The following is a 14,146-nucleotide window of genomic DNA, read 5'->3' as shown; positions in this document are numbered from 1 at the left end:
AAATGTCAATAATCGTTGCGTGTTCATGGCGTTATTATGATAGATATATACAGGTAGAGTTAAATCGGTTATTTGACAGAAATGAAAATAAATAAACCATATAAATGAACAAAAAGTAAATGGGGTGGGGTGAGCATGCACTAACACGTCAAGCAAACTAGTAGTACCTACTAAACTAAAATATTCTATAATACCCAACTGATTAAAATATATGTTACCGCCAAAGTAATAAGTCTGCATATTATATATATTATCTAGATATTTTATATAATATCTACTCAATTTGGATAAAGTGATAATTGACACAGAATTAATCACATTAACTAGCAATTTTATATAATATCTCCATAGACTTGGATAATGTAATAACACAAGTGGGTAAAGATTATTATTTCATTAAAGTGTCTGGTAGCCCTGGACCTTAATATTCGAAAAAGGCTAGTTAGCCCAGTGCAGGGCACGCCATAATAATAGCGAAAAGTTGCCTCTTTGAGGTGTGGCTCGGGCCACTATACGGACGGCACGGAGGACTCGATGAACCTCACAGCCCAGGTGTGCCTTGCCTGAGCAGGGCACCGCCGTGTCCTCGTCGAGGTAATAGGCAGCGGCGATCTCGTGCCCGGCCGTGGTTCAAGCCATGGTCTGTGGTGAGGGGTAATGGGATGCCGTCGTCTCATGCAGACGCTAGAGAAGTTCACACCTCTCATCCCAGCTTCTGCCATGGACGTGGAAGACACCACGGGCGCCGGGTGTCGAGTGACGTCCGGCCATCGTAGGCGTGGATCCTGTGGGCAGTGAGTTTCGGGTGGCTCACCGTCCTTGCGTCTCTTCGACACGGGCCTGTCTCGGCAGCGCGCGTTGTTTCACGTGCTCCTCGAAAAGATTCAGCAAACCCCAGTGGTTTTAAGTCACTAACAGTCTGACACTCCTTCACGCTGCTAGACCACAGCGGGAGGAATCATTTGATGATTTATCATAAAAAAGTCGACAATAATTTAAACCGTTTTTTTAAAATTAGTCAGTACCGAGTTGGTTGTACCTACCATATTTATTACTTTGGGAAACTTTGACCAGCTATTATGAATAATATCCAGATAAAGTAATTAATTTATCACATTGTCAAGTCAATTTGGGTGTTATACATAATGACCAGTGACTATGTATAATATTTATTTAATCACTGTGGCTGTAACATATATAAGGCATAATAATTATACATATAAAGTAAATAATATATTTTACCGCAATACTACATGAATTAGGAATGCGACCCTATTTTCTACTTCACCCAATATGTCGCAATTTTGTTTGGATATTTCATCGGAATTAATTTCTCTAAACAATAATTTTATTTACAACATCATGCAGTTAATTCTGTTATCGCTCCTTCTACCACCCAATTAATTATGCAACATAGTCATCGATAATGAAGTCATATTATTACGAGAACCATATTTTTAACCAGCTTCATTGTAAAAAAGAATATTTGAATAAGTCATAATTAATATATACTTTACATTATATTAATCTCATAAACTACCTTACCCAAAATAACCAACTACAATATATCTACCACCCTATCCACCAAAAGTACGGTATACATAAAAATGAATGAGCATGCAATTTAAATGAAAAAAATGGCGATAATAAAATAATAATGGTAGTACGGCCAACATAAAAAGCGTGGTCAGCGTGTGCAGCAACCAAACGAACGTGGGGCGGCGAGAATGGCATCACGCCACAGAGAAAGTCAAAATATACGTTAGAGGATTACCTACAGCAATATTTGAGATAAGCTTTCTGGTATTTTGTGCAGTTTCAGATCATTATCAGCCACTTTTGTATCGAGACCTTACATGTTAAGTGCAAAATTAATAGTTGCTTCATAATTATTAAATAACATTTTTTCGTATCTTTTCGCCATGTAAATAACAATTTAAATTACTAGAACTTTATTTAGGCTTAGCATTATAAATATTTTTTAAGCTTCAAATAAAAATACGAAAATGAAAAACAACAAAAAAAAACGCCAGAAAGCCACGAAACCAACGAGAATGGCATTTTATATCACAAATTGAAACTTCAAAACATCGATAAAATGCCATTCTCTACTATTCAAAAATTCTTAACATCTCTACGTACAATTTACTTTCTCTGTCGCATCATTAAAACAAAAAATTAAATAAAATCGTTTAGCTTATCGACGGCTACCGTCGTCCGCATGCGGCTAAAGTACTGGCGGGGAGAAATAAACGTCAAACAATTCAAAACAACATAATCTGGAAAATCAAATCGTTAGCTTCAAATAAAAATTGTAAATTATTAAGGAATCAACTTCACTGAAAAATATTTTTTTACTAAGTTTATTTTTTTTTCCATTGAAGTTGATATAAAATTGTGTCAATGAATATAATGTCTTTAGTATTTGAAAGCTACGATTTCATTATTTAGAATAAAATTGTATTATATTCATTGATACTATTTTGACCTAACAAAATATAGTGAAATAGTGTATTTCACGTTTTCAAGAATTTGTGTAATATGACCTAAATAACACACAAAGTTATTTTGTTTTAAAGCTTTGTGTATCATCAAGTTTATTTGATGTTATACTGAGGTTAGTAAGTGTCTCAAAAATTTTAAGTGTCGTTATATTTACTATAAGTTTATTTCCATTTATTTCAAGTTCATGTCCTCAAAATTATCTTATAGGTGGACTTAGTTTTCTTCTTAATTTTAAATAATCTGAAAATCTATGACATAGTCGTGTTCTAAACGTGTCGTCGTCAAGTGGTCAATATAACCCTGTGTGCGTACCTTCCCGGGCGGGTTGGGTCTTGGCGGCGCGGGGCGCGGCGGCGGCGTCTTGTGGCGCTTGGGCGGCAGCGCCGGCGTCGGCGTGCGGCGCGCCGGCGCGTGCAGCACCGCGAACGGGTCCTGGCCACGAGAACAAATAGTCACCGGCTTCATCTGCCTAGCGTTTTACCCAGCTATCTTGAGGTCAGCTTCCAATCTGACAGCTGAGTACTAGTGTTTTATGAGGAGCGACTACCTGTCTTACCTTTTCAACCCCATTAACCAAACGACCCATTACCCCTTAATAAGACTAGTTATCAAAATTTCTGGCTTTTGACTTCCCGTAACAACTGATAAAATGTTATAATTACGAGAAAACTCACAAGACAATTAAATTATATTACAAAATTAAAAAAAGCCCATATTATGATGTACTAAAAAACGAGAGAATAGTATACAAAGAAACAATGATCTAGACATAAAAATTTAGATTGAGACTCACATCGTCATTAACCTCGGCGGTATTGTCGTGTGCGGTGAAGGCGTCGCCTGCGAAAGGATCCGCGCTCGACGCGAACGGGTCCGAGCCGAAGCCGTCCTGTAACAACAAACATATTCAAATAAATTAGTTATAGTTCGGCCATTCAGAGAATGCGTTCCTGACACGTCGCGATTGAACTGACGACGTAACTTTGCAATGGCGTTGCAGTTACTATAAAAATTTTTTGCTGGTTGTTTACCGTTTTAACAATTGAGGAGCATTAAAACAACATTATTATATCAATAATCAATGAATGTTATTACGTCGTCAGTTCAATCGCGACGTGTCAGGAACGCATTCTCTGAATGGCCGAACTATAATAACAAATATTCGAAGCTTACTTTTTTAAATATATAATTATATAACCCAAATTTTATCAACACTCGTTTAATAGCTTGCACGTGAAGAAACTACAAAGTTTTAAACATCAAACTATCGCCTATATAACATTAGTTAGATGTGCTGTGTGCTAACTCTGACTACATCTAATGACTACGCAAATATAATAAAAAATAATACAAAATAATAAAAGGGCGGGTGAGTATCTGATATTTTAGACTCCGAAAAAAAATAATTGTAATAAGGTTAGTATTACTATGTGTGTGTGTATACCTGTTGCGGCAGCGCGTTGTGGTTGGGCGCGAAGGGATCGTGCGGCTGCGTAGAGGTCGGGAACGCCGCGAAAGGTTCAGATTCGAACCCGCCGCCGCTGGCGAAGCCGTTGCTTTTAGCGAACGGCTCGTCCTCCTGCAAATACAGTGAAAATTACAATTAAGAAATATTATATGACCTGACTTTTTAAGATTAAGAGTAAAAAGTCAAGCATGAAAAACCGTGAATAAGTAAGTTGATTCAGCGAATCTCCTTGAACTTTCCCCAACTACGCTGAATACCAGTGTGCCACATAGACCGATTGCCTCTAATTGCCTCTAACCTCTTGAACACAGTTTTCAGGGCAGCAGTAATTTCTGAACCACAATTTAATGTGCGTTCCGAACCACTGCGGATCTCCTTATGACGCAGCTACAATCACCCAACCTCGGCGTCGATTGTTGCTTCTCTGCCAGCGTCTCTGCTGCTGCGCTGATGAGTCGGAGCTGCTCCTGCAGTGAGGATGTGACGTGGTGTACATACCAGTGCATCATTGGGTGTAGCTCCCCGCACGAGGCGCTCGAGATGCTCGGCGGAGTACTGCGGCTGCAGCGTCAGCACGTCGCCCGGCGCCACTCCCGGCGCTGCCAGCGTCTCTGCTGCTGCGCTGATGAGTCGGAGCTGCTCCTGCAGTGAGGATGTGACGTGGTGTACATACCAGTGCATCATTGGGTGTAGCTCCCCGCACGAGGCGCTCGAGATGCTCGGCGGAGTACTGCGGCTGCAGCGTCAGCACGTCGCCCGGCGCCACTCCCGGCGCTGCCAGCGTCTCTGCTGCTGCGCTGATGAGTCGGAGCTGCTCCTCTAGGTGGGAGATCTTTATGTTCGCCTGCATAGGAAGAAAAGAAAGTTGGTGTAGATAACTTTAGTACTATTCTAACTTTATTTGGTGATAAAGTATTGTGTTTTCCGTTCGAAAATAGGAAGAAAATACTTTTAGATTGGGGACATATGACGCAAAAGAGTTTGGAAACACGAGAAACATGTGATCCATTTGTCAAAAATGGTTAACGCTCAACATGATTTATGTAACTTCTTTTACAGGACAGGTCCTTAAAGCTACATAAAACGAAGAAATTAATCATTATATCTGGAAATTAATTTAAAATTCCGAAAACTGAGTTAAAATCACAATTCTTCGCTAACATTCCGATGTGACGGATCAGTCCAACCCAAGAAGTTCCCAGCTCCATACTTTACCTGGCTAACAGCGAGCACAGTGCGGCGCAGCTGCGCCGTGACGGCCTCGGCCTCGGCCTCCGCCTCCGCCACGTCGGCCTGCAGCGCGCGCTCCTTCTCGCGCAGCGTCTGCGCCGCCGCGCGCCGCCCCGCCACCTCCGCCTCCGTCTCCGCCGCCGCCGCCTCTTGTGCTGATACTTGCGAACGGAGTTTCTCTACCTATAATGCGACAATTTTATATTATATAGATTGCCTTTTAGTGTATAACGTTGGGCATAAAACATAATAAATTGTAAAAAGTTCTATAACAGAGGTGAACATTTACAAAAGCTTTATATGAAAATATTGTAAAAATCAAGTTAAAAACTAACCCATATTTAATACAGTCAATGTTTTGAGGGAATTCAATTTAACAGTACACTAATTTCAAATAGGCTTATGTTTAACCTATAAAACAATAATAAATCTACAAAAGTTGTATATAAACATATAATAATTACCTGTGATTTGAGATCATTTAACCTCTTTTGTGCTTCACCTTTCTGGTTTTCTAACTGTTTTAGTGTAGCCGTTAACGTGTCCAGCTCGCTCTGAAAACAAACAATTACCAAATCAAAATAATTCACGAGCAACAACACTAATTCTTCTTTATCTCTTACAACAACAATTATAATTTGCACGCCGTAAGGTAGATTGTAGTGGATCTAACTAATTTATATGTAACATCTTATGCTTTGTACCTACACTTTTATCAAATAAAGATTCTTGATGACTTTAAAAAAAATATATAAAATGTTTTAACTATCCTTCATACCTGCAAGCTATCCGCCTCCCCAGTCTTGACAGTGAGGTCTCTCTGCTTGGCTGCGAGCTCAGCCTCCAGCGCCAAGCGTTCCCGCGCCAGCGCGTCCACCTCCCGCGCTATCGCCTCCATTTCCGGTGTCGGCTGCGGCCCTAGAGACAGGGCTGGTTCTGTCGGCTTCTGAAATAGATAAACAAAAAGTTTGTTAAACAATTGACCTTATATCACGCCACTGTCTTTAAAAAAAGTGAGAAGATTTCGAATTTGAAATGAGAACGATTTCAAAAACACCATTCTCGACAAACAAATGACAAATCTATCACATATAAATTTTCCTAAAATGGCAAACTGCATTCATTTGGTTATTGTTATATTCGTGATAATAAATAGTACGCTATGCATGTACAACCAGCATATACTAGACCGAGTAAAGGAAATTAACAAAAAAAGCAGAGAAATTTACGGTATCGTACCAAAAGATTGCCTTCCGAACGATTATGAATTAAATCATCTTATGTATCCAAGTGAGTATATTTTAAAGAATCCATGATTTTTTTCCGTAAAACATTTGACTGTTGACAAACATATTATGACGCATTCATAGATACGAAATCTTAAAAATATTAAGCCTCTAAAAAAGTTTGTAGCTACTTTCTACAGGACTTCTTGCCAACTTAAAATAAAACAATATCACATAGAAAGTGGTGAAGGGTGGGCGTTTTGGGTACTGTCTCGGCACATTTACTTTTGACGATCAAAAAGTGCCAATTTTCAGCCTGTTTCATTAAACGATTTTGTATGGTTAAACGAGGTTTTTTCGTCAGGAGGCAACAGAAGCAAGTTGACGAAGCTATCGCACGCGTGGCGAGCGTACTACACATGCTTGGCGCGACGTCTCGGCACGGCGACCAAGACTAGAATGATGCCCAACGTGATACTCATGGTGTTTCAAGGCGCGGTGGCCCGGCTGCCGTGCAAACTGTGCTGCGAGCCGGGCCGATCGTCACATGTCAAGTGGATGTATACTAGGGTACAATATTTCTGACGTGTTGGTTCTTCTGGGTTGGTTTAAAAAGGTCCGCGTTAAAGAACTTAGGTCGGGATCAGCTCAAGTAATTCCTAGAATAATGTGGGGTATTTTGAACTACAGATGGTTGGTGAGTTGGCGAGTTTCTCAAGTAATAGGACAGAGACATGATTATAACACTTGACTACAGATAAATAAATTAAATTTAAGCCCCTTTTACTGTGGGAAATCATCAAACGACCCCTCCTGCTGTGTATGCAGTGGAACTGTCAGAGTTTTTCTGACTGAAACCATTTGTTCCTTCTGGAGCCGGGTAATTAGGCCGCGGAAACTCTTTCAAACAATCACACAGCCCAATTTGAAGCCGAGTTCTTTCCAGCACCCAAACAATTCGTTTGCGGAAGTGGAGACGAGCGACCGCATGACTGTCGAGCACGGCACCATGACGATATACAGCGTGGGACAGGCTGACGAGGGCGTGTTCTGGTGCATGCTGGGCGCCGGCCGCGCGGGACTCGTCATCTTGGAGATTACGGACACAGAGCCTTATACTGTTGTTAGTTACACGCTAATCTATACTCTATCTATACGTCTTGTACCCTGTAGGCACCGAAACTATTGAACCGATTTGAAAAATGCTTTCAATGTTGGGAAGCTAGACTATCCCCGAGTGACATTAGCTATATTTTATATTTTGTTGGGTACAGGAAGAAGTTCCCAAACGTTGCGGGTGAAACCGCGGGAAACAGCCAGATATCCACATGATTTTCTAGACTCTCATGGTATGTAACCTGGAGAAACAGGATCACATTGTAAAGAAGGTTTATATCATGAATGCGGATGCATGTAGAGAGAGACGACCAAAGAAACAATGGGTGGAGTGTCGGAAAGACGATTTGGCTGCAAAGAGTGTTACTTGTGAATTGACGCCAGACAGATAGGTATAGAAATTAAATTGCTCAATTATCATCAAAGATGTGAAGCGACACATTTGTTAGGTAAAACCGAAAACATCCCGGGGCCCGCACGCCGTGGCCCAAGAGATATACCAGGGCATCACACTCTCGACGAGATGGTCTCGCTGGAGCGAGTGCAGCGTTTGCGGGAAGGTCGGCAGAAGGCATCGGTACGGAGTGTGCTACGTCAATTTACATCGAGACCTGGTGAGTACACTACTAGTAGCCGTATATTATAAACCATAGCAGAGCATATCAACAATTCTGCCAAATCATAGAATATCGCTGAAACTGGATTGTTCTGGTTAAACACATAGACAATATGACTTTTCTTCTTATCTCTTTTGTTTTTCAATCATCAGTGTAGTGAAGTAAATTAACTTTAAAAAGGCATTACAGGCACAGTATCTTTTTTTTTTAATTCAGATAGCAAGCTATGAAATCGACCCTATCAGAACGGCACATGCTAACACATTGGTTGAATTGGATGATAAGCTCATCGAACTGTTTCAAGGTAAGAACTAGTAAGAAGTAAAAACTGGTTATATTACAATGCGTAGATATTTTGTAAACTAAAAAATTCGCAACAACTGATGAAGGGTTAATGATAAAAGTTCGTACCAAAACTAACAGCGGCATTTTATTCAATTGCTAGGAACATCGCGCCAAACCATTTTTCGGATCAATGGGCGCATGCACGCTATGCCTATAAAATAGTTGCGGGCCGCCATTAAGTTTGATGAGAACTATCTAGGGACAAATAGGACTTTCCAATCGTGGGAATATTCTATGGCAGTAAATATGTAGAACTACACCAAATCCCAATTTCGGCTTTAAGGTAATTAAAAATAACCAGTAATATTCTCACCATTGTCGGTAGTTTTTCTTGGAAATTTTTTAGCAGCACATACGGCAAGTAGCCTGCCCAACAACTACACAGAACAATGTATAACATCGTTCGTTAGTTGTAACCAAAGTAGGGGAAATCGATTTATCGGCTAATTAGACGCGCTCATTGTATTATTTACTAGTAAATACGATAATTTTCACTTTATTCACAAACATTTTAACTTTATTCAATAAGGATTTTCTTTGAAATTCGAGTGGATTTTCGACTTTATCCTCTTTTCCTACGACACTTCTTAAAACGTAATTTTCAATCGTAAAATCATACAAACAGACTGATTCTTTTTAACATAAATCTTCGTCAAAATGGTAGCCTTACTGTTACTGTAAATGTATGTTTATATATTTTTTCAGCATTCCCGACCGGCCTGCCTTGCCGTTCACAATACCTGCCGAAAACTCTAAGGGATATGAAAGCGCTCCAAGAGAGGCCAAGTGAAATTATGATCGGCATGTGCAAGGTAATAAAATATAACTTTATTTAGATGTATAAGTTCTCAGGATTCTCTTCAATATGTCTTCCTTTGTGAATTTTTCTTACCTAGTGACTAACCATTCACTAAAGTCAATGTCTATCGACAAAACTTTATTTGTTTTTGAAAACAAAGAGTTTATACTAGAACGTAGAAATACAATTTTGAGCATATTCCACAGAAGTTCAGGAGAAGACAGACCACAAAACCCCAAATACAACCGAATTATGTAATACATCATGTACTTCACAATCAACAGTATCATACCATAACCTATTGTTGCAGGTGCCTTGCTCGTCAAGTCCAGACGTCGAGATTGAGGAAACGACAAAGCCAAAAATCAAGACTTGGCACACAACAAAGCCGAGGCCCAAGCCTGGGCACACAACAAAGCCAAGCCCCAAGCCGGGGCACCCAATAAAGCCGACCGGCAAGCCTGGACACCCAACAAAGCCAAGCCCCAAGCCTGGACACCCAACAAAGCCAAGCCCCAAGCCTGGACACCCAACAAAGCCAAGCCCCAAGCCTGGACACCCAACAAAGCCAAGCCCCAAGCCTGGACACCCAACAAAGCCAAGCCCCAAGCCGGGGCACCCAACTAAGCCGAGCACCAAGCCGAGCCCCAAGCCTGGACACCCAATAAAGCCGACCGCCAAGCCCGGTCACCCAACAAAGCCAAGCCTCAAACCTGAGCACCCAATAACGCCGAGCCCCAAGCCAGGGCAGCCAATAAAACCGAGCCCTAAGCCTGAGCACCCAATAAAGCCGAGGCCCCCTGGGCATCCAACAAAACCGAGCCCCAAACCTGGGCACCCAACGAAACCATGCCCCAAGCCGGGGCACCCATCAAAGCCGAGCACCAAGCCGAGCCCCAAGCCTGGGCACCCAACGAAACCAAGCCCCAAGCCTGAGCACCCAATTAAGCCAAGCCCCAAGCCGGGGCACCCAACAAAGCCGACTGCCAAGCCTGGTCACCCAATAAAGCCGACCGCCAAGCCTGGGCACCTAACAAAGCCGAGCGCCAAGCCTGGGCACATAGATGACCCATGGACCAAAATTGAGAAGGCAGATAAGCCATGGCCTGAGTTTGAGGACACAGATAAGCCATGGCCCGAGATTGAGAACTCAGATAAACCATGGACCGAGACCGATAATGCAGATAATCTAAGGACCGAGACCGAGAATGCAGATAAGCTATGGCCTGATCCCGAGAATGCAGATAAGCTATGGCCTGAGACTGAACAGACAGAAAAACCATGGACTGAGATTCAGCACACGAAAAATTCAAGCATCAGGACTGAGCATACCATGAGGCCAAGTACCAAGAATGAGTACACAGAAGTGCCATGGACCAAGATTCAGCACTCAAAAAAGTCAAGGATTAAGACTAAGCACACCAAATGCAGGAACCATGAACACACTCCAAAGCCATGTAATATTCAGTCGGAAAAAAAGCCGTGCACCAAGATAGAGCCATCAGAAAAACCAAGCACCAAGAAAAAGCACAAACCAACTGAACACACAAAAAGTCCCTACTCAATATATTTATTAATTAAACACGGGAAAAAAACGAGCACTACTACTGATCCCAAAATGCTAAGCATTGAAATTGAGCTCTCAACGAGCGTTAATAATGACTACACAGAAATGTCAAGCGGTATGATTGAGCAGACACATAAGAGATTTAAAAGGCAGGAGCCTTCGAACATGTCAGACCACAATCTGGAGCAATGCGAAACGGTGTTCTTTTCGATGAAGGACTTTCTTCCGAAACAGCCGCCGATGCCAGTTAGAAACACCATATTCGCGGTTTTTGGGGAACGGATTGCGCTGCGATGTCCCGGGTGAGATATATCTTTCTATAAAGTAGTCTATTTTACATTGCAAGCTGAAGAGTCCATTTGTATTCTCGCCCGATTTCTAAAATTCTTTCAGAGGAAGCCTAAACTATAGCTCTTATTTGGAACTACTTTCCGCAAAGTAGTTCCCTAGAGACACTGGTGGCGAGAACAGCAAGTGACTAATAAGTTTTAACATCAATCTTTCTCAGTACCACACTTCGCGACGTGCCCATCATGTGGCGAAGAGGCACCAAGGCTCTGGTTCCGCGGGACGTGGACAAGGGCAGCGGCGGCAGGGTGCACATCAACAGCAGAGACCATCTGGTCTTCACTAGCGTCTACTTCAGGGACGAGAACTTGTACAGGTGGGTAACCTCTAAGACTTATGTATTATTTGTGGACCCAAAAGGCAAACTAGGTAACTCTTTACGGGCTCATATGATCACATGTTGAGGAAATTGGAAATGACATTTTACAATGTCATATTTCTTCTACGCCTTCGCGTAACTTTTATCCACTACATAATTTGCTACCTTTGTTTTCCAAAGAAATGTAACCGACCACTGGTCATTTTTGTTTTTGAAGTAACTGGAGGTCATTCTGACACTAAATTCCAAGCAGAAGTCCGCGAATGTGTCTATGCCCTTCCCTGAGGCCCCATCCCGCCACCAGCTGATACCTAGAATTGGTTTCTGTGGCGACAAAAAGTTTGAAGAGGACTATACAGGGTGTTTGGCGCATGGACCGACACAATTTTTTGGGGGATTCGTGAGGCCATGTACTAGTTTTCACTCATAGACCCAATGTCCTATATGTCACTGTATTCGAGATACGATTTTTTTTGTTTGTTTTTAAAAATTACCGGAACTATCACCTTTAAAACGCTATAACTTTTCAGTCTGTTGTCGAATTTACACCAAATCACTTTCATTGCGTTCTCTGATGTATTATTATTCCAAATAAAACATAAATTCATAGCACTAGATGGAAAAAAAATACTTGTTGAGCTTCCAAAGTCTTAAAAATGAAAAAACGTATGAAAAATGTCAAATTCAAAATTAATTATAAAAAAAAGTAAAAGCTTTTATGAACTTCATTTAATAAAAAAAAAATGCCTACTTAATACCCTTTCCAACGATATGCCACATGGGTGTGAAATCATTAATAATGTCGTCACAAACCTAAAGGTACACATTAACCAGTGCCAGGGTAATGAAAACACAAAAATGTTTTAAAATGTTTTAATTAAATTTAAGTTATAAATTATGTTCAAAATGACTGCCTCTGTTGCGAATGCATGCACGGCATCTTTTTCTAATTTCTACAGTCGTCGTCCTCAGTCGCATTTCTGCTTTCATAATTTCAAAGGCGCAATTTATTCTTTCGATTAAAATTTCTCTTGTGGGTACTTCAGTCGCATACACAATTTCTTTTGCACGGCCCCAGACATAAAAATCCAAGGGCGTCAGGTCTGGTGAACGTGCAGGCCAAGGAATTGGGCCGCCTCTTCCGATCCATGAATTTGGAAAACAGTTGTCCAAATGTTCTCGCACGTCTCGCTGGTAATGTGCTGGACAGCCATCATTTTGGAAAATAATTGGTTCTCCATCTAATACTGGTAATACCAATTCAGGTAAATCTTCGAGTAAAAAATTCAAATAATTTTCTCCGGTCAGGCGCTCTGGTAAGAAATGTGGACCGATCAGGTGTCTTCCAATAACCCCCGCCCAAACGTTTACACTAAACTTAGTTTGAAAGGAACTTTGTCTTTTCTTGCGGGGATTTTGTCTTTTTTGCGCCCAATGGTGAAGGTTGTGGAGATTCACAATTCCCTCGTGATTAAAATTGGATTCATCAGTCCACAAAATTCTTTTTAAAAAATTTGTATCATCTACGTCCGTATGCATCATAAATCGGCAAAAATCGAGCCGTCTCCTGTGATCATCATCTATGAGACCTAGAACAATCCATTAAAGACTGGTAAAAATTCACTTTTTGAATGGCAAAAACTAACATAAATTTAAAAGATAAAATTAGAAAAAATAAAAGTTACTAGGTATTTATTTGAAAAACGAACCAGTAAAGCTACAAGGATATTTGTAAACGTTTAAAATAAGTGTATGGTTAAAACCATTTTAAAATACAAGTTTTTTGGGTGCAAAATTTCAGCACAATAAGGTCGAAGATAACTGGTTCAAAATTTAGTTTTACGATTTCGCCTGATAAAATAAATAAAGTACTTAACGTACCTTGAACAGAAGTGTAGTGATACGCATGCTTTCCATTTTCCCGAAGAACTGACCAAACTTTCCAAACCGACAAGTGAAGTCTTTCAGCTACAACTCGAATACTTGTCGTTGGATCCTCATCAAAAGCTTGCAAAATGCTTTCATCAATTACAACATTATGTTGCCTCACATTAACGCGAGGCTCTTGGAAATTTATGTTTCCAGTCTCCCTCAGACGTCGATAGGTTGTAGCAAACGTCTCGTGGTGTGGTATACGCCGGTTAGGATAACGCTGCTGGTAAATTCTACGCGCTTCACGAGCGTTACAATTAGCGCTGCCATATGCCAACAACATGTCAGCATACTCTTCGTTGCTGAAGTTAGGCATTGTAACAAGCACGGTGAATACACCAACAGTTTAACAGAAAAGTTCAACAAACAAAACTTAACAAAAACAAACTTTAACAAAAAACAACGAAATAGGAAAACGTGAAATACACGGACACTTCCGATAGCAGAGATAGTCAAATCTCGACTAAACAAGGATCACATAACAAACTCCAACCCAATGATAGACAAAGACAAGAGATATTTTTCATGCGTAAGAAAGAGACAGGCAGTTTACCTGCCAATTACCTGCTTACCATTGTTCTATCAAACGGGTTCGTTGTTAGAGACGTTAGAGTGCGTGTTCGTTCCTGCTCTGATTTTGACGACATTATTAATGATTTCACACCCATGTGGCA

General features: G+C 40.9%; 1 protein-coding gene across 2 annotated transcripts in view; it reads right to left on the bottom strand.

Moving 5' to 3' along the window:
• LOC124637998 (epidermal growth factor receptor substrate 15) overlaps positions 1 to 14,146 on the bottom strand; it is a 34,398-nt gene that overhangs the window by 6,551 nt on the left and 13,701 nt on the right. The window contains exons 10-17 of one of the 2 annotated variants that reach the window (XM_047174765.1): positions 5,982 to 6,149; positions 5,668 to 5,757; positions 5,189 to 5,386; positions 4,791 to 4,817; positions 4,472 to 4,615; positions 3,950 to 4,084; positions 3,299 to 3,394; positions 2,818 to 2,937 (exon numbers count right to left, since the gene is read on the bottom strand). In XM_047174765.1, the coding sequence (XP_047030721.1) occupies positions 2,818 to 2,937; positions 3,299 to 3,394; positions 3,950 to 4,084; positions 4,472 to 4,615; positions 4,791 to 4,817; positions 5,189 to 5,386; positions 5,668 to 5,757; positions 5,982 to 6,149 (978 nt within the window). Of the gene's footprint in view, positions 1 to 2,817; positions 2,938 to 3,298; positions 3,395 to 3,949; positions 4,085 to 4,471; positions 4,616 to 4,646; positions 4,818 to 5,188; positions 5,387 to 5,667; positions 5,758 to 5,981; positions 6,150 to 14,146 lie in introns of both variants that reach the window. The other variant, XM_047174764.1, reaches the window with a different exon arrangement.

The sequence above is a fragment of the Helicoverpa zea genome, chromosome 17 (genome assembly GCF_022581195.2).
Source record: "Helicoverpa zea isolate HzStark_Cry1AcR chromosome 17, ilHelZeax1.1, whole genome shotgun sequence".
Classification (NCBI taxonomy): Eukaryota; Metazoa; Arthropoda; class Insecta; order Lepidoptera; family Noctuidae; genus Helicoverpa; species Helicoverpa zea.
Note: the sequence above shows the minus strand (reverse complement) of the source record. Positions and strands in the feature narration are given on the sequence as shown.